The following is a 24,153-nucleotide window of genomic DNA, read 5'->3' as shown; positions in this document are numbered from 1 at the left end:
CACACACACACACACACACACACACACACACACACACACACACACACACACACACACACACACACACACACACAATTTGTAAAATAATTAGTTTTCTTGACCTTGACAGCTGAAATGAAAAGTCCTTTTCCTTTTATTGTTTTTGAAAAAAGCATTTCCTCAGTCTCCCTGTTCCAGTAAAGTACCAAACGTACCACGAGTACAGTGTCACAAGAGAAAATCCACCCTAAAACAGACAAGACTCTAGTAATGATGTCTTCAAGAGATACATTCTGGAGCTGCTCCATAGATGGTGAATAGTGGGTCAACTCCTAGGACACTATGACTGTACTTGGTGATCTTACATCCGGTGATGTAAGGCTTACACAAAGCTGTAAGCCTTACATCTGAATAGAAAAGTGCTAAAACAAATAAAATTCTATGTATAAGTTATATATGTTTATAGATATTGACTGAACTGTCCAAGATCACCGGAATAACACAATATAAATTCTGTTTTAGGGTGGATTTTCCCTTTAACAAACAACAGCCGTTTCTGACTCAAGGAGCTATTTCCTGCTTTCTGGGCCGATGGGGAAGTGCGCAGGGTGATTTTTGTTATTGCTAAATCCAGTTGAACTCGTACACCAACATACACCATACTGCCTTCTCTCTCTCGGAACTTTGAGTGAAGAAAAATTATTATCTTCCACCAAAAAAAGGCTTCACTGCACTGCTAGAGTGAGAGTGAGAGAGAGAGAGAGAGAGAGAAAACATAATTTCCTTCACTGTTTCTCCCCAACTCTATTCAGTAATAATTAGGAAATAATCAAGGCTTCATTCTTCCCGGGCACAAGGTTTCAGTGGTGGGTGAGCTATGTGGTAGATTTATCATGACTGTCCATGTCTGACAAGAATTGACGTTGGATTAGAATTTCTATAAACTATCCATTATGTGGATGTACTATAGGCTGATTTGTGGAGGGGTGAAAAAATATAAAAAATAAAAGCATTACAATTTAGATTTTGGCTCTAGAAAGGTGTGTGTGTGTGTGTGTGTGTGTGTGTGTGTGTGTGTGTGTGTGTGTGTGTGTGTGTGTGTGTGTGTGTGTGTGTGTGTGTGTGTGTGTGTGTGTGTGTGTGTGTGTGTGTGTGTGTGTGTGTGTGTGTGTGTGAGACTTACAGGATTGGAACCTGGTGTGGAGTTAGGCCCCAAGCATCCACAGCCGCCAGCTATCAACTAATCATCAGTCTACAGATACCCAGCTCAAACTCCAAGACTTCGCCAGATTGTAGATTCAGCTGCCCAGTCAGTATCTATGTTCTTGCTCAGCCTGATATATCTTACCAGTCCCATTGTTGCTCTGTTTTTTCTGTCCTGACGTCTGCCTGTCTCCATGTCCAGACCCTCGGCCTGACTCCTGCCTGATGTCCAATCCTGCCCTACCTTGTGTGTCGGCTACCTCCTACCCTGTCTGGTCCTACTCTACCTCCTACCCTGTCTGGTCCTACTCTACCTCCACCTGTCTGGTCCTACTCTACCTCCTACCCTGTCTGGTCCTACTCTACCTCCTACCCTGTCTGGTCCTACTCTACCTCCTACCCTGTCTGGTCCTACTCTACCTCCTACCCTGTCTGGTCCTACGCTACCTCCACCTGTCTGGTCCTACTCTACCTCTACCTGTCTGGTCCTACTCTACCTCCACCTGTCTGGTCCTAATCTACCTCCACCTGTCTGGTCCTACTCTACCTCCTACCCTGTCTGGTCCTACTCTACCTCCACCTGTCTGGTCCTACTCTACCTCCTACCCTGTCTGGTCCTACTCTACCTCCACCTGTCTGGTCCTACTCTACCTCCACCTGTCTGGTCCTACTCTACCTCCTACCCTGTCTGGTCCTACTCTACCTCCTACCCTGTCTGGTCCTACTCTACCTCCACCTGTCTGGTCCTACTCTACCTCCTACCCTGTCTGGTCCTACTCTACCTCCTACCCTGTCTGGTCCTACTCTACCTCCACCTGTCTGGTCCTACTCTACCTCCTACCCTGTCTGGTCTTACTCTACCTCCACCTGTCTGGTCCTACTCTACCTCCACCTGTCTGGTCCTACTCTACCTCCACCTGTCTGGTCCTACTCTACCTCCACCTGTCTGGTCCTACTCTACCTCCACCTGTCTGGTCCTACTCTACCTCCTACCCTGTCTGGTCCTACTCGACCTCCACCTGTCTGGTCCTACTCTACCTCCACCTGTCTGGTCCTACTCTACCTCCTACCCTGTCTGGTCCTACTCTACCTCCTACCCTGTCTGGTCCTACTCTACCTCCACCTGTCTGGTCCTACTCTACCTCCTACCCTGTCTGGTCCTACTCTACCTCCTACCCTGTCTGGTCCTACACTACCTCCTACCCTGTCTGGTCCTACTCTACCTCCACCTGTCTGGTCCTACTCTACCTCCACCTGTCTGGTCCTACGCTACCTCCTACCCTGTCTGGTCCTACTCTACCTCCTACCCTGTCTGGTCCTACTCTACCTCCTACCCTGTCTGGTCCTACTCTACCTCCACCTGTCTGGTCCTACTCTACCTCCTACCCTGTCTGGTCCTACTCTACCTCCACCTGTCTGGTCCTACTCTACCTCCTACCCTGTCTGGTCCTACTCGACCTCCACCTGTCTGGTCCTACTCTACCTCCACCTGTCTGGTCCTACTCTACCTCCTACCCTGTCTGGTCCTACTCTACCTCCTACCCTGTCTGGTCCTACTCTACCTCCACCTGTCTGGTCCTACTCTACCTCCTACCCTGTCTGGTCCTACTCTACCTCCACCTGTCTGGTCCTACTCTACCTCCTACCCTGTCTGGTCCTACTCTACCTCCACCTGTCTGGTCCTACTCTACCTCCTACCCTGTCTGGTCCTACTCTACCTCCTACCCTGTCTGGTCCTACTCTACCTCCTACCCTGTCTGGTCCTACTCTACCTCCTACCCTGTCTGGTCCTACTCTACCTCCTACCCTGTCTGGTCCTACTCTACCTCCACCTGTCTGGTCCTACTCTACCTCCACCTGTCTGGTCCTACTCTACCTCCTACCCTGTCTGGTCCTACTCTACCTCCACCTGTCTGGTCCTACTCTACCTCCACCTGTCTGGTCCTACTCTACCTCCACCTGTCTGGTCCTACTCTACCTCCTACCCTGTCTGGTCCTACTCTACCTCCACCTGTCTGGTCCTACTCTACCTCCACCTGTCTGGTCCTACTCTACCTCCACCTGTCTGGTCCTACTCTACCTCCTACCCTGTCTGGTCCTACTCTACCTCCACCTGTCTGGTCCTACTCTACCTCCTACCCTGTCTGGTCCTACTCTACCTCCACCTGTCTGGTCCTACTCTACCTCCTACCCTGTCTGGTCCTACTCTACCTCCACCTGTCTGGTCCTACTCTACCTCCTACCCTGTCTGGTCCTACTCTACCTCCACCTGTCTGGTCCTACACTACCTCCTACCCTGTCTGGTCCTACTCTACCTCCTACCCTGTCTGGTCCTACTCTACCTCCTACCCTGTCTGGTCCTACTCTACCTCCTACCCTGTCTGGTCCTACTCTACCTCCTACCCTGTCTGGTCCTACACTACCTCCACCTGTCTGGTCCTACTCTACCTCCACCTGTCTGGTCCTACTCTACCTCCTACCCTGTCTGGTCCTACTCTACCTCCTACCCTGTCTGGTCCTACTCTACCTCCACCTGTCTGGTCCTACTCTACCTCCACCTGTCTGGTCCTACTCTACCTCCACCTGTCTGGTCCTACACTACCTCCTACCCTGTCTGGTCCTACTCTACCTCCTACCCTGTCTGGTCCTACTCTACCTCCACCTGTCTGGTCCTACTCTACCTCCTACCCTGTCTGGTCCTACTCTACCTCCTACCCTGTCTGGTCCTACTCTACCTCCACCTGTCTGGTCCTACTCTACCTCCACCTGTCTGGTCCTACTCTACCTCCTACCCTGTCTGGTCCTACTCTACCTCCACCTGTCTGGTCCTACTCTACCTCCTACCCTGTCTGGTCCTACTCTACCTCCTACCCTGTCTGGTCCTACTCTACCTCCACCTGTCTGGTCCTACTCTACCTCCACCTGTCTGGTCCTACTCTACCTCCTACCCTGTCTGGTCCTACTCTACCTCCTACCCTGTCTGGTCCTACTCTACCTCCTACCCTGTCTGGTCCTACTCTACCTCCACCTGTCTGGTCCTACTCTACCTCCACCTGTCTGGTCCTACACTACCTCCACCTGTCTGCTCCTACTCTACCTCCTACCCTGTCTGGTCCTACTCTACCTCCTACCCTGTCTGGTCCTACTCTACCTCCTACCCTGTCTGGTCCTACTCTACCTCCACCTGTCTGGTCCTACTCTACCTCCACCTGTCTGGTCCTACACTACCTCCACCTGTCTGGTCCTACTCTACCTCCACCTGTCTGGTCCTACTCTACCTCCACCTGTCTGGTCCTACTCTACCTCCACCTGTCTGGTCCTACTCTACCTCCACCTGTCTGGTCCTACTCTACCTCCTACCCTGTCTGGTCCTACTCTACCTCCACCTGTCTGGTCCTGGTCCTACTCTACCTCCTACCCTGTCTGGTCCTACTCTACCTCCTACCCTGTCTGGTCCTACTCGACCTCCACCTGAACTACCCCCCGCTCCTCTTACATTAAACACCCTTGGAACTGGTTCTGTTGTCTTGCTCATCTCTCTGCGCTAGAGTCTACCAGTTGGATCGTAACAATTTTATCTTTGTAATCCATTAATTCTCTTAATCTAAACGTTCTTTTCACGCCTGAAAACACTAGCTGAGGTTGAAGGGTTGGTCATTTGCAATGCACGTAATATTCAAAGTATAGTAGTATCTTTTTTTTTTCATGGTTAAAAAAACCCATCTACTTTTTTTAAAGATTTATTTGAGCATTCTTTACAGCATTTTCTGGCCATACAAGACCGACAGAGGAGAGGGAGAACGGGAGAAGATGTGGGGAAGACATGCGACAAATCAGCCCGGGAGCGGGAGGCAAACCCGGGACAGCCGCGTGGGTGTGCGAGGCACTATGCGGTGCGCCACTGGGGTGCCCCTGAAAAACCCATCTACTTTAACATTAACATTGCTGATATATCCCCGCTCTATCAAGCAGAATGACGGAAATTGTATTTTGGTATTGTTGGTAGTCTTGAAAAATGGCAACCATGTTGGAGTTCAGCCGTAGTACAATCACATTGAAAGCATATAACTCTGTAGGATACATGTACAATAATGTTGTATACACCAATATACTATATATATATATTTACCGTATATATATTTATCCACATCTGTCTGTATATACCTGCATATAATCATTTTTACATACCTGTAGATACTATATCTATATCTGTACATATCCCTTACCTACTCTTACTAGTTATACCGCTGGCCAGTATGACTTACTACCATAGTGTCTACCTGTATATATATAATTATATATATAATACTATAACACTGTACACTCATACATCTGATTAGCACAATTACCTAGTAGTATTAATTTATATATATACTCCAGTTTAATCACCTGTACATTGTATATTGCTACTGCACTTTATAGTTACATTTGCACTCTGGTTAGATGCCAAACTTCTTTTTGTTGCGCTGTATGATGACAATACATTTTAATCTAATCTAAATGAATCTCATCTAAACACCACACACAATTTGTAAAATAATTAGTTTTCTTGACCTTGACAGCTGAAATGAAAAGTCCTTTTCCATTTATTGTTTTTGAAAAAAGCATTTCCTCAGTCTCCCTGTTCCAGTAAAGTACCAAACGTACCACGAGTACAGTGTCACAAGAGAAAATCCACCCTAAAACAGACCAGACTCTAGTAATGATGTCTTCAAGAGATACATTCTGGAGCTGCTCCATAGATGGTGAACAGTGGGTCAACTCCTAGGACACTATGACTGTACTTGGTGATCTTACTGGGATATGGGTACACACAAAGCTGTAAGCCTTACATCTGAATAAGAAATAGCTATGTATAAGTTATCTATGTTTATAGATATTGACTGAACTGTCCAAGATCACCGGAATAACACAATATAAATTCTGTTTTAGGGTGGATTTTCCCTTTAACAAACAACAAGATACTTTAATACAAGATACTTAACACAATGATGATTGGTGGTAATTGTTTTCGGTACAGTTTGTTAAAAGCACTGGGACATCAACATGAAACATCAGACATCAAAGGCCCCCCTCCCACCTCCCAATCCCCACAATAGATACATACAGTAGATACATAAATACATACAGGACAGTCACATATATATAACAGTGTCAGTCAGTGACGGATGCTTGCCCGTCTGTGCAGGGGGGGGGGGGGCAGGGTGTTTAGTGTTCGGCACTGCTGTGGGGAAAAAACTGTTTGTGAAGCGTGTGTGTCTGGTTAAAATGTACCTGTAGCGACCTGAGGACATGCACTGGAATAATGTGCTGGGTGGGAGGGATCGTTGACTATTTTACCAGAGAGGGTGACTGTGCGTGAGGTGTAGATGGAGTCTAGAGAGGGGAGGGGGCAGCCAATTATTTTGGAGGCTGTCTTGGTGATGCATTGGAGTTTGTGTTTGGTGTGTTTGTCAGTGGAACCGTACCAGACTGTGATGGATGAGGTGAGGATGCTTTGGATTATGGCGGTGTAGAATTGGACCAGCAGGCGTTGTTGGACTCTGTACTTCCTCAGTTGCCTGAGGAAGTACAGGCGCTGCTGGGCCTTTTTGATAATGGCAGTGGTGTTAATGTCCCATTTGAGTTTATTGCTGATGTGGGTGCCGAGGAACTTGAATTATTCCGTTAGGGTTATGAGTTGGTCTGAGATGGTTATTGGGAGTATAGGTGTTTGTTTTTAAAGTCCTGAAATCTATGGCAATTTCCATGGTTTTGGAGGTGTTGAGCAGGAGGTTGTTGGTTGAGCACCACCTCACTGCTCTGTCCACCTCCTGCCGATAAATGGACTCGTTGTTGTTGGCGATGAGGCCCAGGATGGTGGTGTCGTTTAGGACTCGAGGAGCTATTTCCTGATGAATCTACTCTAAACGAGCAGAGTGCAAGTTGCGATCTTGAGTTGTGGTCTCTGTATGTACATGTGGTTGAGTCGTGGTCTCTGTATGTACATGTGGTTGAGTCGTGGTCTCTGTATGTACATGTGGTTGAGTCGTGGTCTCTGTATGTACATGTGGTTGAGTCGTGGTCTCTGTATGTACATGTGGTTGAGTCATGGTCTCTGTATGTACATGTGGTTGAGTCGTGGTCTCTGTATGTACATGTGGTTGAGTCGTGGTCTCTGTATGTACATGTGGTTGAGTCGTGGTCTCTGTATGTACATGTGGTTGAGTCGTGGTCTCTGTATGTACATGTGGTTGAGTCGTGGTCTCTGTATGTACATGTGGTTGAGTCGTGGTCTCTGTATGTACATGTGGTTGAGTCGTGGTCTCTGTATGTACATGTGGTTGAGTCGTGGTCTCTGTATGTACATGTGGTTGAGTCGTGGTCTCTGTATGTACATGTGGTTGAGTCGTGGTCTCTGTATGTACATGTGGTTGAGTCGTGGTCTCTGTATGTACATGTGGTTGAGTCGTGGTCTCTGTATGTACATGTGGTTGAGTCGTGGTCTCTGTATGTACATGTGGTTGAGTCGTGGTCTCTGTATGTACATGTGGTTGAGTCGTGGTCTCTGTATGTACATGTGGTTGAGTCGTGGTCTCTGTATGTACATGTGGTTGAGTCGTGGTCTCTGTATGTACATGTGGTTGAGTCGTGGTCTCTGTATGTACATGTGGTTGAGTCGTGGTCTCTGTATGTACATGTGGTTGAGTCGTGGTCTCTGTATGTACATGTGGTTGAGTCGTGGTCTCTGTATGTACATGTGGTTGAGTCGTGGTCTCTGTATGTACATGTGGTTGAGTCGTGGTCTCTGTATGTACATGTGGTTGAGTCATGGTCTCTGTATGTACATGTGGTTGAGTCGTGGTCTCTGTATGTACATGTGGTTGAGTCGTGGTCTCTGTATGTACATGTGGTTGAGTCGTGGTCTCTGTATGTACATGTGGTTGAGTCGTGGTCTCTGTATGTACATGTGGTTGAGTCGTGGTCTCTGTATGTACATGTGGTTGAGTCGTGGTCTCTGTATGTACATGTGGTTGAGTCGTGGTCTCTGTATGTACATGTGGTTGAGTCGTGGTCTCTACTCACCATGTCGTCTGTGGCGTCCTTGGCTGCGGTGACTGACAGCACCAGGACCAGGGGCACGACGGTGGTGAACCAGGAGAGAGAGGAGATCTGGGGAATCACCTGGAGCCAGAAACAGGACAAATCCCAACACAGTCACATGATGTCCCAAAGACACCTTTACAGCTTAGACACAACCTGAAAGGATAGATGTACAATTCGGGGGGGGGGGGGGGGGGGGGGGGGGGGGCGACACTGGCTCAGGAGGTAGAGCAGTCGGCTGGTAGTCGGAAAGCTCCCGGTTAGATTCCCGCTCCTATCAGGCAGCGTGTCGAAGTGTCCTTGAGCAAGACACTTAACTGACCTTGCATGGCCGTCAGTGTGTGAATGTGTGAGTGAATGTGTGAATGTGAGGAACAAATTGTAAAGCGCTTTGGATAAAAGCTCTATAAACATCCGCAATGCTACATCCCTGGACTCATTCAAATCTCAACTCAAATCTGACCTCTTCACCAAATGTATCAATGATTCTGCCTGACTTCCCTCATCTTTTAAATTTGTATTTTTACTTAATTGTTCCTCTGATCTCCTTCCCTTAGTTTGCCCCCTCCACTGTATGTTTTCCACTGTCCGCAGTTGTTGTTGCAACACACTACAAAGCTCTTCACCAGGGCTCTGTACTCATTTGTCGTCAGTGATATAACTTACAATGGAGGAGTCATCTGAAAACTTCTATAGGTGGCACCCACTCGAGTTATGGCAGAAGTTGGAGGTGTAGAGGGTGAACAGTAAGGGTGACAGCACAGTTCCTTGTGGGGTGCTGGTGTTGCTCACCAGTACCTCTGACTGACCGCCATGCAGTCTGATGCACTGCGGTCTGTTGGTGAGGTATTGGTAAAGATTCCTTATGTAAGTTATACATTGTAAGCTTACAAGACTTAATGCACACTTGTAACTCCAGTACAGAATTCATATTTGTCCATGAATGAAAGTACTTTCACTGTGCAAAGAAAAGTCTTCAGACTATTTTAGGTATCACATCTTAATAAAGTAAAGCAATGAGCAAACTATTCATCTGCTTCTTGGGGTTTGCTCAAGAATGGACATGGCGTTCACAGAATTAATCTTTAATGTTTTGACAAGGAACCCGCCATGAAAGGGTATCTGAGGCACCTTTTCCTTCAGAGTGTTGGTAAAGATTCCTGTGATGGAGTCACTGCTTGTTAGTATAGTGGTGAGTATCCCTGCCTGTATCCCTGATTCATAAAGACACTTGACATGGTGCTTTTATATAATAATAATAATAATAATAATAATAATAATAATAATAATAATAATAATAATAATAATAATAATAATAATAATAACCGCTCATGATCATAATCAGGTTTCAGAGTCCCCCGAACACGTAAAACCAAGCCCTGAGTCGAACAGAGCTTCCTACGCTGAGATAGTGTCACTTTTCCGCACCTACCATTACCGGTGAATGAGTCATTCCTTTATCCTCCAGTTGGTTATATTATCTCACAAGTTTCGAGTTTTCTTTTATTTATCACGTATAAAGTACATGTACATTACAGTGAAATGCTTGGTTCTGTATGAGCCCCTGAGAATGTGCTTCATACTAAATATTAAAGTGAGTGTGTGCATGTGTGTGCAGTGTGTGTAGATGGTTGGGTTAGTGTTGCGTAGAGTCATTGAGCATCCTGATGGCCTGGGGATAGAAGCGGGGTCACTCACAAGTCATCAGACTAACAAAGGCAGGGCTGCTCTCAGACTGGAAGGTGTTAAGTGTTTTATTACCCATATTCATTGTAACGTATAATATAACTGATAGGGCATACAGACCCTCATCTGCACCTTTGATTAAACCGTTTACTTTATCATATTTTTATATTCACAGTTAATTATATATTGTTTACACTGTTTATTTGTATCTTTATTATAATTTGATTGCCTATATTTCTACTATTACCATGCCAATACCTGTACCTCCCCTCCCCCTCTCCCATGCTGCTTTTTTTTTTGATCCACTTTTTCTCCCATTTTCTATATTTTTCTCCCATCCCAATTTCGTATCATCCAATTCAATCCTCCCCTGTCACGAACGCTGTTTCTTGCCTCCCACAAGCCGGCTGCAATGTGGACTAAGTCATACATAGCACAAGTCCCCTCCGGTACTTGAGGTAACAGCAGTCGCATCTTTTCACCTGCGCAGCTCGATCTCTCAGTGGCGAGGAGTAACGCGTGGGAGGCTCACGCTGCCCCCGACACTTCCTGATTCTACTGCGCAGGCGCACCAACCGACCTGTAGGAGTCGCTGTCCACAACGCCCGATCCCCACCCATCAGTTTCCCACCCCCTAATACGGCCAATGTGTATTAGTATGAACGACCAGCTAAACTGAAAGCAATGTGGAGCGCTGGGCTCGAACAGGCGAGCCCAGCGTCTCCGCATTCGTGGCGAGCGCCTTGCCCACTACGCCACGTAGCCGCCCAGCCCCTCTCCCATGCTGCTATGACATAATATATATAATAAAGGAATATCTTATCTTATTAAATGTAGTACTTTCATCCATATTTATTTTACAGTATAGTTATTACAAACATACTGTTATCCTTCAATGACTATGTGTGAGAGGGACATTTTAATTTGACAGCAGGATTACTGTTCACACAGCAGGATTCCCTGCCAGACTACGTCTTTGGCAGCAGTGTGTCTGTACTGCCTCCAGAGAGCAGTGGCTGCTGTATGCAGCTACAGTATGAGGCAATTTCCTGTGCTTGCTATCACACTTCCTTAATCTCAATGCACTTCACTCAAGCTTATCCTGTGCAGTTGCTGTAGAAGTCTGATTTTCTGTACTGTATGTGTATCTGTTTATGTGTGTGTCTGAGAGAGAGAGATAGAGAGAGAGATAGAGAGAGAGAGAAAGAGAGAGAGAGAGAGAGAGAGAGAGAGAGAGAGAGAGAGAGAGAGAGAGAGAGAGAGAGAGAGAGAGAGAGAGAGAGAGAGAGAGAGGATGAGTCTGCATGCTTGTGAGGTACTATCATAGAAATGAGCATGTGTGTGTGTGTGTGTGTGTGTGTGTGTGTGTGTGTGTGTGTGTGTGTGTGTGTGTGTGTCCTGCTGCTGAATCCCTCATTCACGCCTTCATCTCCTCCCGCCTGGACTATTGCAACTCCCTCCTCACTGGCATCACCTCCCGCTCCCTCCATAAACTGCAAATGGTCCAAAATTCAGCCGCCCGCCTCCTCACTAACACCCGGTCCCGTGAACACATCACTCCTGTCCTCCACTCTCTCCACTGGCTCCCGATCAAACACTGCATAAACTTTAAAACACTACTCCTCACCTTCAAAGCCCTCGACAGCCTGCCCCCCCCCCCCCTACCTGACTGATCTCCTTCTTCCCTACCGCCCCACTCGTTCCCTCCGGTCCTCCTCCACTGCCTCCCTCACTGTCCCGTCGTGTCCCGACATCCAAACTCAAAAACGTTGGTGATCGGGCCTTCTCTCGCACTGCACCCCGACTCTGGAACTCCCTCCCTCAGTCCATCAGAGACTCCCCTACACTCTCCACCTTCAAAGCTCGCCTCAAAACCCACCTGTTCTCCCTTGCCTTTAACCCCCCCCACCCACAACCCCCCCCCTCCAATGATGTCTGTCTCCTGTCTTTTTGTGCTATCATGCTGTCTTCCCTGTTCCCCCCATGGTCTCATGTTCCTTTTGTTTTTGTTTCTTTGCTGTTTCTTTGTTTTTGTTTCTTTGTTTTTACTTTGCTCCCGACTATTGTCAGCAACTTCGGGTTATTGAGAAGCGCTATATAAATTAAATGAATTATTATTATTATTATTACGACTTGTATATTTACCAGTAAGTCGTTAGTTGGGCGAAATGTACTTGTGGTAAACATTTTACCAGAAAACCATGTACTAGTGGTGCACAAGTCTAGGATTTCTGGAGTCTACCCCGATTCAATCTCCTACCACTGGAGTCGAGTGCCAAGCAGAGTCGACTCTTCACGTTCAAATTGGGCACATTTCGACCGTTTTGGTAACTGAGCTGCTGCTGACTCAGCCATTAGGACTTCTACTGATCACAACAGATTTTCACTGAAATTAAAGATATATGGGGTCTAAGAGTTGATTCTAGTGCCCTTTTGAATTTGCAAAGCAGGAGTCGACCCAAGACTCGTAGGACCCTCAAGAGGAATCGAGTCTCCCGCCACTACTGTGTACGCTCACCTGGAGTACCAGCAGGAAGAGGAAGTAGGCGTTAGCGATCCTCTGGAACTGCTCAAAGAGGTTGAGAGGTAGGAAGGTGAAGAGGTTGTACTTGGAGGTTTTAATGGCGTTGGTCTGGAGGAAGTATGGAGGGTGGAAACAGGAAGGGAGAAAAAAGGACAAGCAAGTGAGAAAACAACACAAAGTCCTTGTTGTGGCTGTCTCTAAAGCTTTTATTGTGCTATTATGCACCTTTACTACTTTAATGTCACAGCAGGTCTGTCATCATTAGAGTAGATTAGATTCAAATGTATTGTCATCATACAGCACAAGTACAGTACAACGAAAATAAGTTTGGCATCTAACCAGAGTGCAAATGTAATAAAAAGTGCAATAGCAATATACAATGTATAGGTGATTATTCTATATAAAATATATAAATGAGTACTACTGAGTAATAGTGCTAATCAGATAGTGTTATAGTATTATTATGTACAGTGATACAGGTACAAAGACACTATGGTAGTATGTCATACTCGCCAGTGGTATAACTAGTAGGAGTAGGTAAGGGATATGTACAGATATAGATATAGTATCTACAGGTATGTAAAAAAGATGATATGCCGATATATACAGGCAGATGTGGATAAATATATATATATATATATATATATATATATATATATATATATATATATATATATATATATATATATATATATATATATATATATATATATATATATATATATATATATATATATATATATATATATATATATACAGGGCTCTATGGAGAAACCATGGCACTCCCCTGACTAAAAGTTGTTTCAAATGAAAACGTCTGGATGTCATTTAGCCAAATCAGCATGGCTGTGAGTGAGTCTTTCACCTTTTGCATAATTAGGTAAACCTGAGGAGGAGCGGTTGTGTGTTCTATGTGATCTGGGAGTGGTGGAGGATGAATATCATTTTGTTTTCTATTGCCCTTTGTACACCGCTTTGAGGAGGGCTTTATTTGAGAAAATTCTAATTGTAAATCCGGATTTGTTTTGGCAGTCTGAGAGTTGTATGTTGAGTTGTTTTTTTGTGGAGGACATCTTCAGTTTTGCAGGATTTTTGGAGAAAGCATGGCACTTGAGACAAAACACACTATATCCTATATAATTGTATTTGAATTCCTCTTGTTTCTTTGTTTATATACATTGCGTACAGCTTGTGTTATATTACGTTTTATTGTATTTTCTTGTATTTTCTTGTTCTTGTGGCCATCTTGGTCTATATGTCATTTGTCAAGTAATTGGTCAAGTATATTATTATATACTTATTGTTATGTGTCTTGTAAGCCCATATGGGCTGGGCATACACCTGTATGTAAGACACGAAAATAAAAAATATCAAATCAAATCAATCAAATCTAGCTTTGGCATGGATTGATTGTTTAGATCGCTAGCATGGCTAACAAATGCAAATATATTGTAGTCTGCCCCGTTGTTCTGACTAGGATTACATTCCTTTCTGCTCCGGTGATGCACGCGCACACCAAGTCTGACGTATACAGCAAACCGGTCTATAGTTTGAGGTAGGTAGTGCCAAAGAAATAGTATTAAAGGACCATACCACTCTTTTTGACGTGTGGGCTCAAAATTATTCTTACCTTGACACAAAAACCAAGGTGCCCTTCTTTTACAGTTACTGAAAAACTTTACGTTTCTGCCGATTCACCACTGCCATAGGCCTTCAATTGTATCGGAAAATGTGTCTTAAACACCACATAAACCCATGAAAGCCAACGCATCTGACTGAAATGCTGTACTAACATCTGAGGTGCCTTTATTGTTAAAGTTATATTACAATAGTACAAAATAAGGGTGGCTTGATTGTCGTATCAAAGCAAGAATGACTTGGAACCCACATGTAAAAAAGACTGGTATGGGTATTTAACTCATTGACGGCCAAAAACGTAATATCTCGTGTTTCGCCGCCAACTGTTAGCCAAAAACCTAATATCTAGTTTTTAGATCCTTTGATATTTTCCCTTTGATCCCCGTTCTATACACTCAGCTCCCTATGTCTCCCTGGCTCATCTGCCTACATTGGAATTGCAATGACGATCGAATCTCACCAGGTGGCAGTATCGCCTACCCTTTGAACTGGAATAGCTTGGTGTGGAGACACCTTTTCTTTTTTTGCAAGGGTTCCTTCTCCTCAGAGACAGAGCGATTTTATTGCCTGAAGCCTATTTCCCGTATACACGAGTATAGACATATACACGAGTAATCGCGATGGCGATGGGATCACTGGGGATTATTCTTTTTGGAGTACCTTCTGGCTAAGATAAGGTATATTCTTTTTATTAATTTTTTTTGCGTTTTTCCAGCTTTTTTATGGTCAGACATGACCGACAGAGGAGAGGGAGAATGGGAGAAGAAGTGGGGAGGACATGCGACAAATTATCCCCCGGGAGCGGGAGGCGAACCCGGGACGGCCGCGTGGGTGTGCGAGGCACTATGCGGTGCACCACGGGGGCACCCCAGGTAAGGTATATTCTATGTCTATTTTACCAAACCTGAAACATGTTTTTGTAACGATCACAGTCGTATTTTACCGGACCTAAAACATGCTTGACAAACACGATAGCAGTTTCTAGTTAAAACAACCCCCCGTTGATGATTTTGTGAAGACACAGATGTATATGGTATATACATTTGATTTGGAAGTATTTGGGGTTTCAGGCGATCAACCAGAACGATTTGGGCATATTGCATATAACACGCCATATCTCGCGATCTATGAAAAAAGACTGGATTATTTTGAAAGGGGCGATGTTTAACGTGTAATAGCGCACAAACTACAGTATGTAGAAATGAACTAGTTAGTCAGTGATGGACTATGAACAATGCCTGTCAAAAGAGACATACTATTGTCTCCATTAGCTATAATACAGAACACACGATGGGTCTGCAAACATCGCTAAAATGGTCAATAACGCTGGCGCCAGGCAGTCCAGATGGGGAAAGGGCATGGCTCTCAATGAATTAAAGGTAGAATCTGCAACACTGTCAAACAGCGACCTCTAGGCTTGGTATTACACTTGTTTAACCTTTTTTGTTTTGGTCTGATGTGTTGGTTCATTCCTCCTCATCTATCTACTTGTGTCAGAGTTCAAGTACCTCGGAGTCATGCTAGACTCAACCTTAACCTTCAAAAAACATGTGAAGAAAGTTACAAACACAATCAAATTCAACCTTCAAAACTTCAAACATATTAGACCCTTCCTGACAGTCAGTGCTGCTAGATCCTATCTTCACTGTATTATTCTATCACACATTGAGTACTGCTTCACAAACTGCTCTTGCACAGGTGTGACGATCCTCAAACCCATAGAACAGCTATACAAGAGTGCACTCAAAGTATTCGATAAGAAACCTCACTCATATCACCACTGTCACATTCTTCAGAGGTACAATCTTTTGAGTTTTGCCAATAATTTTTTTTTAAACAGGCTATTGTTATTTACAAGACCCTACATGGTCTGTGCCCGCCCCCTCTGAGGGAAGTCATAGAAAGGAAGCCCGATAGAGGAATCAGCACTAGAGCAACCACTAGAGGGGATTGCGAAGTGCCCGGCCGGCAAACCGCCTTTGCTAAAAACACCCTCTCAGTCCAGGGCTGTTTAATCTGGAATGATCTACCACTGACCATACGAGATTGTACATCATTTCCATCATTTAAATTCAATCTAAAAAAAATGGTTACTCGACAACCAAACCTGTGACCATTAGTCAAATAGTATTGTAGTGCACCCTTTATACCTTTTTCTGTATGTATGTTTTTTTTTGTATCCACTTTTTCTCCCATTTTCTATTTTTCTCCCATCCCAATTTCGTATCGTCCAATTCAACCCTCCCCTGTCTCGAACGCTGTTTCTTGCCAGCTGCAATGTGGACGAAGCCATACATAGCACGAGTCCCCTCCGATACTCGAGGTAGCAGCCGTCGCATCTTTTCACCTGCGCGACGCGATCTTTCAGTGTCAGGGGTCTGCGCTTTGGAGGGGCGCCGCCCCCATCGCTTCTTGATTCTACTGCGCAGGCGCACCAACCGACCTGTAGGAGTCGCTGTCCACAACGTCCAATCCCCACCCCTCAGTTTTCCCTCCCCCTAATACTGCCAATTGTATTAGTACGGACGACCAGCCAAACTGAAAACAATGTGGAGAGCTGGGCTCGAACCCAGCGTCTCCAGCATTGGTGGTGAGTGCCTTGCCCACTGCACCACCTAGCCGCCCAAACTGTATGTATGTTTTTATGCCTTGTCTCATAACATGTTATGCTTCACTGCCTGCATGTTTCGTTTTTATGCTTTGTGTGGGGACTGTGGATGAAAATTAGCATCCTTGCTAAATCCGGTGTATTTACACTGCATTTATTTGTAGTGTCCAGTAATATGCTCTGTCCCGTCTAAATAAACAAATACAATACAATCTCTTAGTGTAATAGAGCAATAGGCTACTCTAGGGGACGTGTTGGCACATGGTGAATAAAAGTGATGGTGAGCAGAGAAGAGTCATGGTAAGATGAGGTCAGGATTGAAGACAGGAGAGAGTTCCACTTTAACCACTCTCAGGTGGGTTTTATTAATCACGGAAATGGTGGGGGTATGTGTGGGTGTGTGTGGTTTCCAAATGACACACACAATCGGATCAGAGTCTCCGTGATGAAGTGGTGAGGTGTGTGGCGACTTGTGATCATCAAGCCAGGTGAGCGTGTCTCCTGACAGCTTGATACGCATCCCCATTAGGTTCAAGCGGACATCAGCACGCATTAAAGGGCCAGTTCGGAATTTTACAGCAGTCTTTTTTACCTTAGTAGTAAAAAAAGTGTCTTAACATAGACTTTCCAAAATTTGGGGTCCATGTGAAAATGGGGTCCCCTCTTCAGAATCAGAATCAGAAAAATCTTTATTGCCAAGTAGTTTTCACATACAAGGAATTTGCTTTGGACGTTATCTGTGCGACATTAGCGGGCAGACATTAATACAATAAAAAGGTGGAGTAAAATTAAATGAAATATGAGCTAAGTTAATAAGCACAATAGAATAATATAATTATGAAATAAAATATAGGCCAGGGCTGTACAACTGTAAATAAGAGGTTGAATAAAATGATGGGGATATTATGGGAGATAAACTAAATTAAATATAGCACAATAGAATATAGTACAAAAATAAATAAAATAGGAATAGGCCAGGGCTGTACAGCTGGGCAGATGTCAAGTCAAGTCAGTTTTATTTATATAGCACATTTACAAATGACTAACAGCCAAACCAAAGTGCTTTACAACATGATAAAAAAAACACATACAATGCAATAAAATACACTAAAATTACAAAAAAGGTAGAGTACAGTACATATAAGAAAGCAAGGGCAAAGTGCAATAAAAAAGAGACAGGAAAATTGGATAAAAAAGTGCAGAGTGACAGCGGACGTCATGTATAGATGCTAGGCTAGCTCTGGTCAAAGGCCAGGCGGGAGAAGAGGTGTGTTTTGAGCAAGGATTTAAAAACCTCTAGGCTCTGGGCAGATCTTATGTGGGGGAGGCTGTTCCAGAGTCTGGGGGCAGCAGCGGCGAAGGCTCTATCTCCCCTAGTTTTAAGCCGGGGTCCTAGGCTTAAGATGTGGTCAATTTATATACACTAATTAATCTCAGCAGAGTGGATGACACGCTGCAGCCTGCCTTTGTCCTTGGCCGTGGCTTCAGTGTACCATACTGTGATGGAGGAGGTGAGGATGGACTCAATGATGGCTGTGTAAAAGTGTACCATCATCGTCTTTGGCAGGTGGAATTTCTTCAGCTGCCGCAGGAAATTCATCCTCTGCTGTGCTTTCTTGATGAGGGAGCTGATTTGACTTGAGGTCATGGGAGATGATGGTTCCCAACAAGCGAAAGGACTCTACAGTGTCCACTGGGGAGTCACACAGGGTGATGGGGTTGAGTGGGGCTGTAAATAATATATGATAATTATTTTTTTTCTAACAAGGTTTTTTTATTTGAAGATTCAGTTTTCACATGGGCCAAAATAAAATTAAAATAAGGCCCTCCCTCCCTCCCTTCCCCCCACCCCTATACCAGACATAATCATTCTAAGATACCTTAAAGGTGACATGCATTATAAATGTATTTTTTCAGTGTCTAGCATTGTGTCAGTGTCTAGCATTGTATTATAGTAATAGGAGTTAGTATCAATGTGTTTGTGTCTCTAAATACCATATTGGCGGATTGCCGTCATTCAGGTCATTCATTTCCTGGTCCATTTTAATCAGGTCGTTCTGATTTGACTCGCATGGTGACGTCACGTGGCGAGGATGGAGCGGATAGTGATCCGATTGGCTCTGTGGTTGTAGCGCACCAAACAGGGTTTGACAGAGAGCAAGCGAGAGAGAGAGGGAGAATCAGATAGACCCTCGCGACAGAGCACACATACACACACGCGCGTAGTGCTGTCGTCTCTCGGTCTGTCTCTCTCTCTCCCCCTCTCTATCTCTCTCTCTCTCTCGATTCGGGAGCATAAACGCCCCGTCTATAGCGCAGTGGAAGACTTCCTCAAACGCGAGGGAGAGAGAAAGAGAAGGGGACCTGCGTATCTCGCATGCAGCTGTGTTTACACAGTGCTCTCTCTCTCTCTCTCTCTCTCTCTCTGTCTGCCACTCGCAGACTCTGTGGATGACTGTCACTGAAAGTGCTTATGGGCGGAGCCCAGCCAATATCAGGCTGAAATCTTGAGGCTGGAAAATGATGCTTTTGAGTACTCCATTAGAAATATAAAACAATGATTTTTTTTTAAATAAACCTTACAGATGTCTTCCATAGACTCACAGGAATTGTGTAAAGTTGCCCAAATAGTGCTAGGAATAGCAGTGCAGGTCCCCTTTAAAGCATTTATTAATCATTGTTTTTCCTTTTAGCTTTTAAATCACCAGACAGCAGTGGCATATGCATCTCTTGTATTCTGTAGATAAAGAAAAAGAAAAGTAAGAACATAAAATAATAGAATAATAAGCTGAGAGACTAGGAAGGCCAGTCAGATCGCCTCTGTCACATTATCCGCTTCCATACCCTCAAAGAAAGTTAGGAAAGGATTCCAAATATTGTGGAATTTTTCGGTACAACCTCTGACAGTATACCTGATCTTCTCCAGTTTAATATGATACATGACCTCTCTCATCCAGTGGCCGTACACCGGTGGACCTGGGTCTTTCCATTTGAACAGTATTAGCCTTCTGGCCAATAGTGAACAGAAGGCCAGCATTCTAGATTCCCACCATCTAAAGTGGCCACTCCGAATATTGCAATATATGGAGATGGCTCTACTACCTTTCCAAATATCTTAGAGAAGGTGTCAAAGATGGCCTGCCAATAGGTGTGCAACTTTGGGCACGTCCAGAACATGTGGAGCAGAGTGGCCGGAGCCTGTCTGCAGTGGTCACATAGAGCGTCTATGTCGGGATATATTTTAGAGAGCCTGTCTTTAGACCAATGCAGTCGGTGTACAATTTTTAACTGGATAATAGCATGTTTAAAGCATATGGAGGAAGAGAAAATCCCCTGTATTATTTTGTCCCATGTGTCCTCTGTGATTGGCTCATCTAAGTCTGTCTCCCATCTGCCCCTAAGGAGATCCAGAGGTGTCAAGTTGCTTCTATTAAGTAATTTGTAGATTCTGCTTATAGCTTGTTTCTGGATCAATTTACAGTTCAGGATTGAGTCTAAAAGAGAGGCAGGAGGACACAATGGGTAGCAGTCCGAGTTTGAAGTTACAAATCTCCGGAGTTGCAAATATCTATAGAAGTGTGACCTAGGGATTTTGTATTTCTGTACCAGCTGTTCAAAGGAGGCAAAGTTGTCGTCTATATAGAGGTCAGACAGTGCAATCACTCCACTTCCAACCCAACTGTCAAAGGCCTTATCCATCATTGAGGGGATAAACATGTGGTTTCTTGTGATTGGTGCAGCAAATGATAGTTCCTTAAGGGAGAAGGATCTTCTAAATTGGTTCCATACTTTTATCAAGTGAATGACAACTGGGTTAGAGGTAAATCTAGACATGGGCTGTGTGAACGGGAGTTTAACGCATAGCAAGGCAGACAGGGAGGTGGATTTAACCGACGCTCTCTCCAGTACTGTCCACCAGGGAGCTGTGTCCTCGCCCTTTACCCAGTATAATAATGATCTTATATTCGCTGCCCAGTAGTAGTACATAAAGTTGGGAAGTGCCATCCCACCCATTGCGCGAGGTCTCTGCAGCATAGTTCTTTTTATCTGGGGCGTTTTTTTGTTCCAGATAAAGGAAGATATCTGGTTATTTATCTTGGAGAAGAATGTCTTAGTCAGAAAGACTGGGAGACTCTGGAATACATATACAAATTTTGGCAATACGTTCATCTTTATTGTATTGATTCTCCCACCCAAGGAGAGTGACAGGGGGTCCCCAACATTCAATATGTTGCGTCAGATTAGATAATAAAGGTTGATAATTAGCCATATATAGGTCTTTATGTTCATGCATGATCCATATCCGGAGATACTTGAACTTTTTAGGGCTGATTTTAAACGGAAATGAGCTCAGAGGTATCCGACCCGTTACGGTTCCGACAGGCATCAGTTCGCTTTTTTGAATGTTGATTTTGTAGCTGGATATTTTTCCGAAGTCTGCAAGTAGGGACATTAACTGAGGGAGACTCGTTTGGGGTTGTGATATATACAACATGTCGTCCGCGTAGAGCGAGACTTTATGCTCCGAGCCCGCATGCATGATCCCCTTGTATTCTGTGTTCTGCCTCAGAGCCAGCGCAAGGGGCTCCATTGCAATCGCAAAAAGGAGTGGAGATAAGGGACATCCCTGTCTCGTACCCCTATGGAGTTCAAAGTAGGTGGATAGATTGTTGTTGGTACGAACGGCAGCCATCGGAGATGTATATAGAATCTTAATCCATTCTATGAGCTTAGGGCCAAATCCAAACCTCTCCAGTGCGTGAAAAAGATAGCCCCACTCCACCCGGTCGAACGCTTTTTCAGCATCAAGGGAGAGGACCACCTCAGGTGTTCCGGGTAGAGAGGGGCTATAAAGGATATTTAGGAGTCGTCTGACGTGAAAGAAAGAGTACCGGTTCTTGATAAAGCCTGTTTGATCCGGTGAGATAATGGAGGGGAGAATCCCCTCCAGGCGGCGAGCCAGTACTTTAGCGAGGACCTTGACATCGGCATTAAGGAGGGATATTGGACGGAACGAGCCGCATTCAAGTGGATTCTTGTCTTTCTTAAGGATTAAGGAGATAACGGCTTGGCGCATGGTTGGAGGAAGAGAATTTGTTGAGAATGATTCATCGAATACGGATAGCAGCAGCGAGGATAGCTGGACTGAGAATTTTTTGTAAAAGTCTGTAGGGTAGCCGTCTGGCCCCGGGGACTTGCCACTTTGCATAGATCTAATTGCTGATGCAATCTCCGCGACCGTAAGGTCCTCCTCCAGATCTGCGGCCATCTCTGGGTCGACTGTCGGGACATGAAGGGTCCTATAAAAAATGTCCAGTGTGGAGGGGCCCACTTGCGAGTCCAATGTGTATAACGATTGGTAGACAGTTTGAAAGCATTTATTAATTTCAAGTTTGTCAGTGGCTTTTGAGCCCCGCTCGTCATTGATAGTGGGGATGGTCTGGTTGGCGGTATTTTGTCGCAACTGATGGGCAAGTATCCGCCCGGCCTTTTCCCCGTGCTCATAGTACCCATGTCGTGATTTAGTGATGAGGTACTCAGCCTGTCGTGTTGACAGGAGATCAAACTCAGTTCGTAGTGCCATACGTTTTTTCAACATGTCAGCTGATGGCGAGTGGCTATATAATCGGTCTAGCTCCAGAATCTCATTTGTCAGTTGTTTAAGGCATGCCTTTGGTTGGAAGATACCTGCCCCCTTAAGTACGCCTTCAGTGACTCCCATATGGTTAAAGAAGACATTCCAGGGGTCTGATTAATGTCGAGAAATAGTGTGATTTCCGAGGTGATGAAGTTTGTGAAGGCTTCCTCTGACAGGAGCAGCGGGTTGAGTCTCCACTGGCGGTGGCCGAGCTGTGTATTGGGGATACTCATTCTCATAACCAAGGGACCATGGTCCGAAATAACTATCGCTCCATAGTCACATTTGGTTACGAGGGAGAGGAGCCTTTTATCAAAGAGAAAGTTGTCTATGTGCAAAAAGGTGTTATAGACCGGGGAGAAGAAGGAATATCCTCTGGATGTAGGATTACGAAACCGCCATACGTCAACTACCCCATACGATTTAAGAAAGAGCTGGATTGCGCAGGCTGATTTAGACAGGGGGGCCCTTCTGGGCGAGCTACGGTCCAGCACCGGGGAGAGTGCGCAATTCATGTCGCCTCCTAGGATGCGATGGTGCAAGGTCATATCTGGTAGGCGAGAAGAAAGGCTGGTAAAGAACGAAGGATTGTCCCAGTTTGGCGCGTATATATTAGCTAGAATGACCGGGAATGAATGGAGCTTCCCCACCACTATAATATAGCGCCCTGCGGAATCAGCCTCTACACTTGACATAGTAAATGGTGTGTTTTTATCAATTAATATGGCTGCTCCTCTGGCCCTTGAGTGGATGTTGGAGTGATACATCTGTTCCACCCACCCCCCCCCCAAATATTTGATCATTTTGATATTAAAAACTGCCACACAACAGCTTTTTGAGTGCACAGAAAGTCACCCAGCCTATAAATGCATGTCTTCGCTCCCAAGTAAAAATAAATGAGAATCAAATTAAAATCAGCAGCCTATAATGAGAAAGACAAATTTTTCACGTGTTAAATGCTGTGTGTTGTAGGAATGCAGGTAATAATAGTGAAAACAAAGTCGTGTTCCGATGCAATAATACTATTTTAATACGCACTCTACTGTCGCACAACAACACTGACATTCATCTTTCATTCGTCTCACTTTAACTACGTCATCCCCCGCTAAGGATCACGGGAGATGTAGTCAACACCACCTAAGGCTAGGATGCTGTGAATTATGTCCCAGTAGCCACTACACACGTCCCCCCAGAATTCACAAGAACTGGCCCCAAAAAACGTCCAGGGGCTCTGACGACCCGCCCAAAACGACTCCGGTACCCCTGGGCAGGCACAGGAACCCGAGGCAGTGGTAAAGCAGTAGGCTGGCCCTGAACAGGCCTCGGACAGCAGGTCCGGGGGTCCGCCGTAGCTAGAGTAGGCGTCGGGACTGCCCTACCAGGGGGCCGACCGCGGCGGGGCGGTTGGGCCAACTCAATGGGGCGGTCCAAATCCAGATGAGCAGGCTTCAGGCGTTCATTCGTGCTACCAGCTCAGCTGAAGATGAAAGAAGGTCCTCCTTAGGTGCAGTACGGAGCCCCAGCATCACCCAAGGAAGTCTGTCGACCCAGGTGTCGCCTCGGAGATCGGCCTTGAGAGCAGCTTTCATCGACCGGTGAAAACGTTCACACAGGCCATTGGCCTGTGGATGGTAAGCCGTAGTGCGGTGGAGGGAGACACCCAACTGCTGGGTAATGGAAGTCCATAACGCGGAAGTGAATTGGGCCCCTCGGTCAGAGGACAGATCAGAGGGAACACCGAACCGGGTGACCCAGGTACCGATGAATGCGCGAGCCACGTCAGCTGTAGTAGTC

At 45.4% G+C, this 24,153-nt stretch overlaps 1 protein-coding gene across 3 annotated transcripts in view; it reads right to left on the bottom strand.

Moving 5' to 3' along the window:
* atp8b5a (ATPase phospholipid transporting 8B5a) overlaps positions 1-24,153 on the bottom strand; it is a 190,888-nt gene that overhangs the window by 73,458 nt on the left and 93,277 nt on the right. For all 3 annotated transcript variants that reach the window (XR_014619436.1, XM_084309315.1, XM_084309316.1), the window contains exons 4-5: positions 12,470-12,583; positions 8,248-8,346 (exon numbers count right to left, since the gene is read on the bottom strand). Coding sequence is in view for 2 of the 3 variants with exons in the window: in XM_084309315.1 (XP_084165441.1) it covers positions 8,248-8,346; positions 12,470-12,583 (213 nt within the window). In the remaining variant the exon portion in view is untranslated. The remainder of the gene's footprint in view (positions 1-8,247; positions 8,347-12,469; positions 12,584-24,153) is intronic.

Source organism: Notolepis coatsorum, assembly GCF_963971535.1.
Source record: "Notolepis coatsorum genome assembly, chromosome: 2".
In the NCBI taxonomy this organism is placed as follows: Eukaryota; Metazoa; Chordata; class Actinopteri; order Aulopiformes; family Paralepididae; genus Notolepis; species Notolepis coatsorum.
Note: the sequence above shows the minus strand (reverse complement) of the source record. Positions and strands in the feature narration are given on the sequence as shown.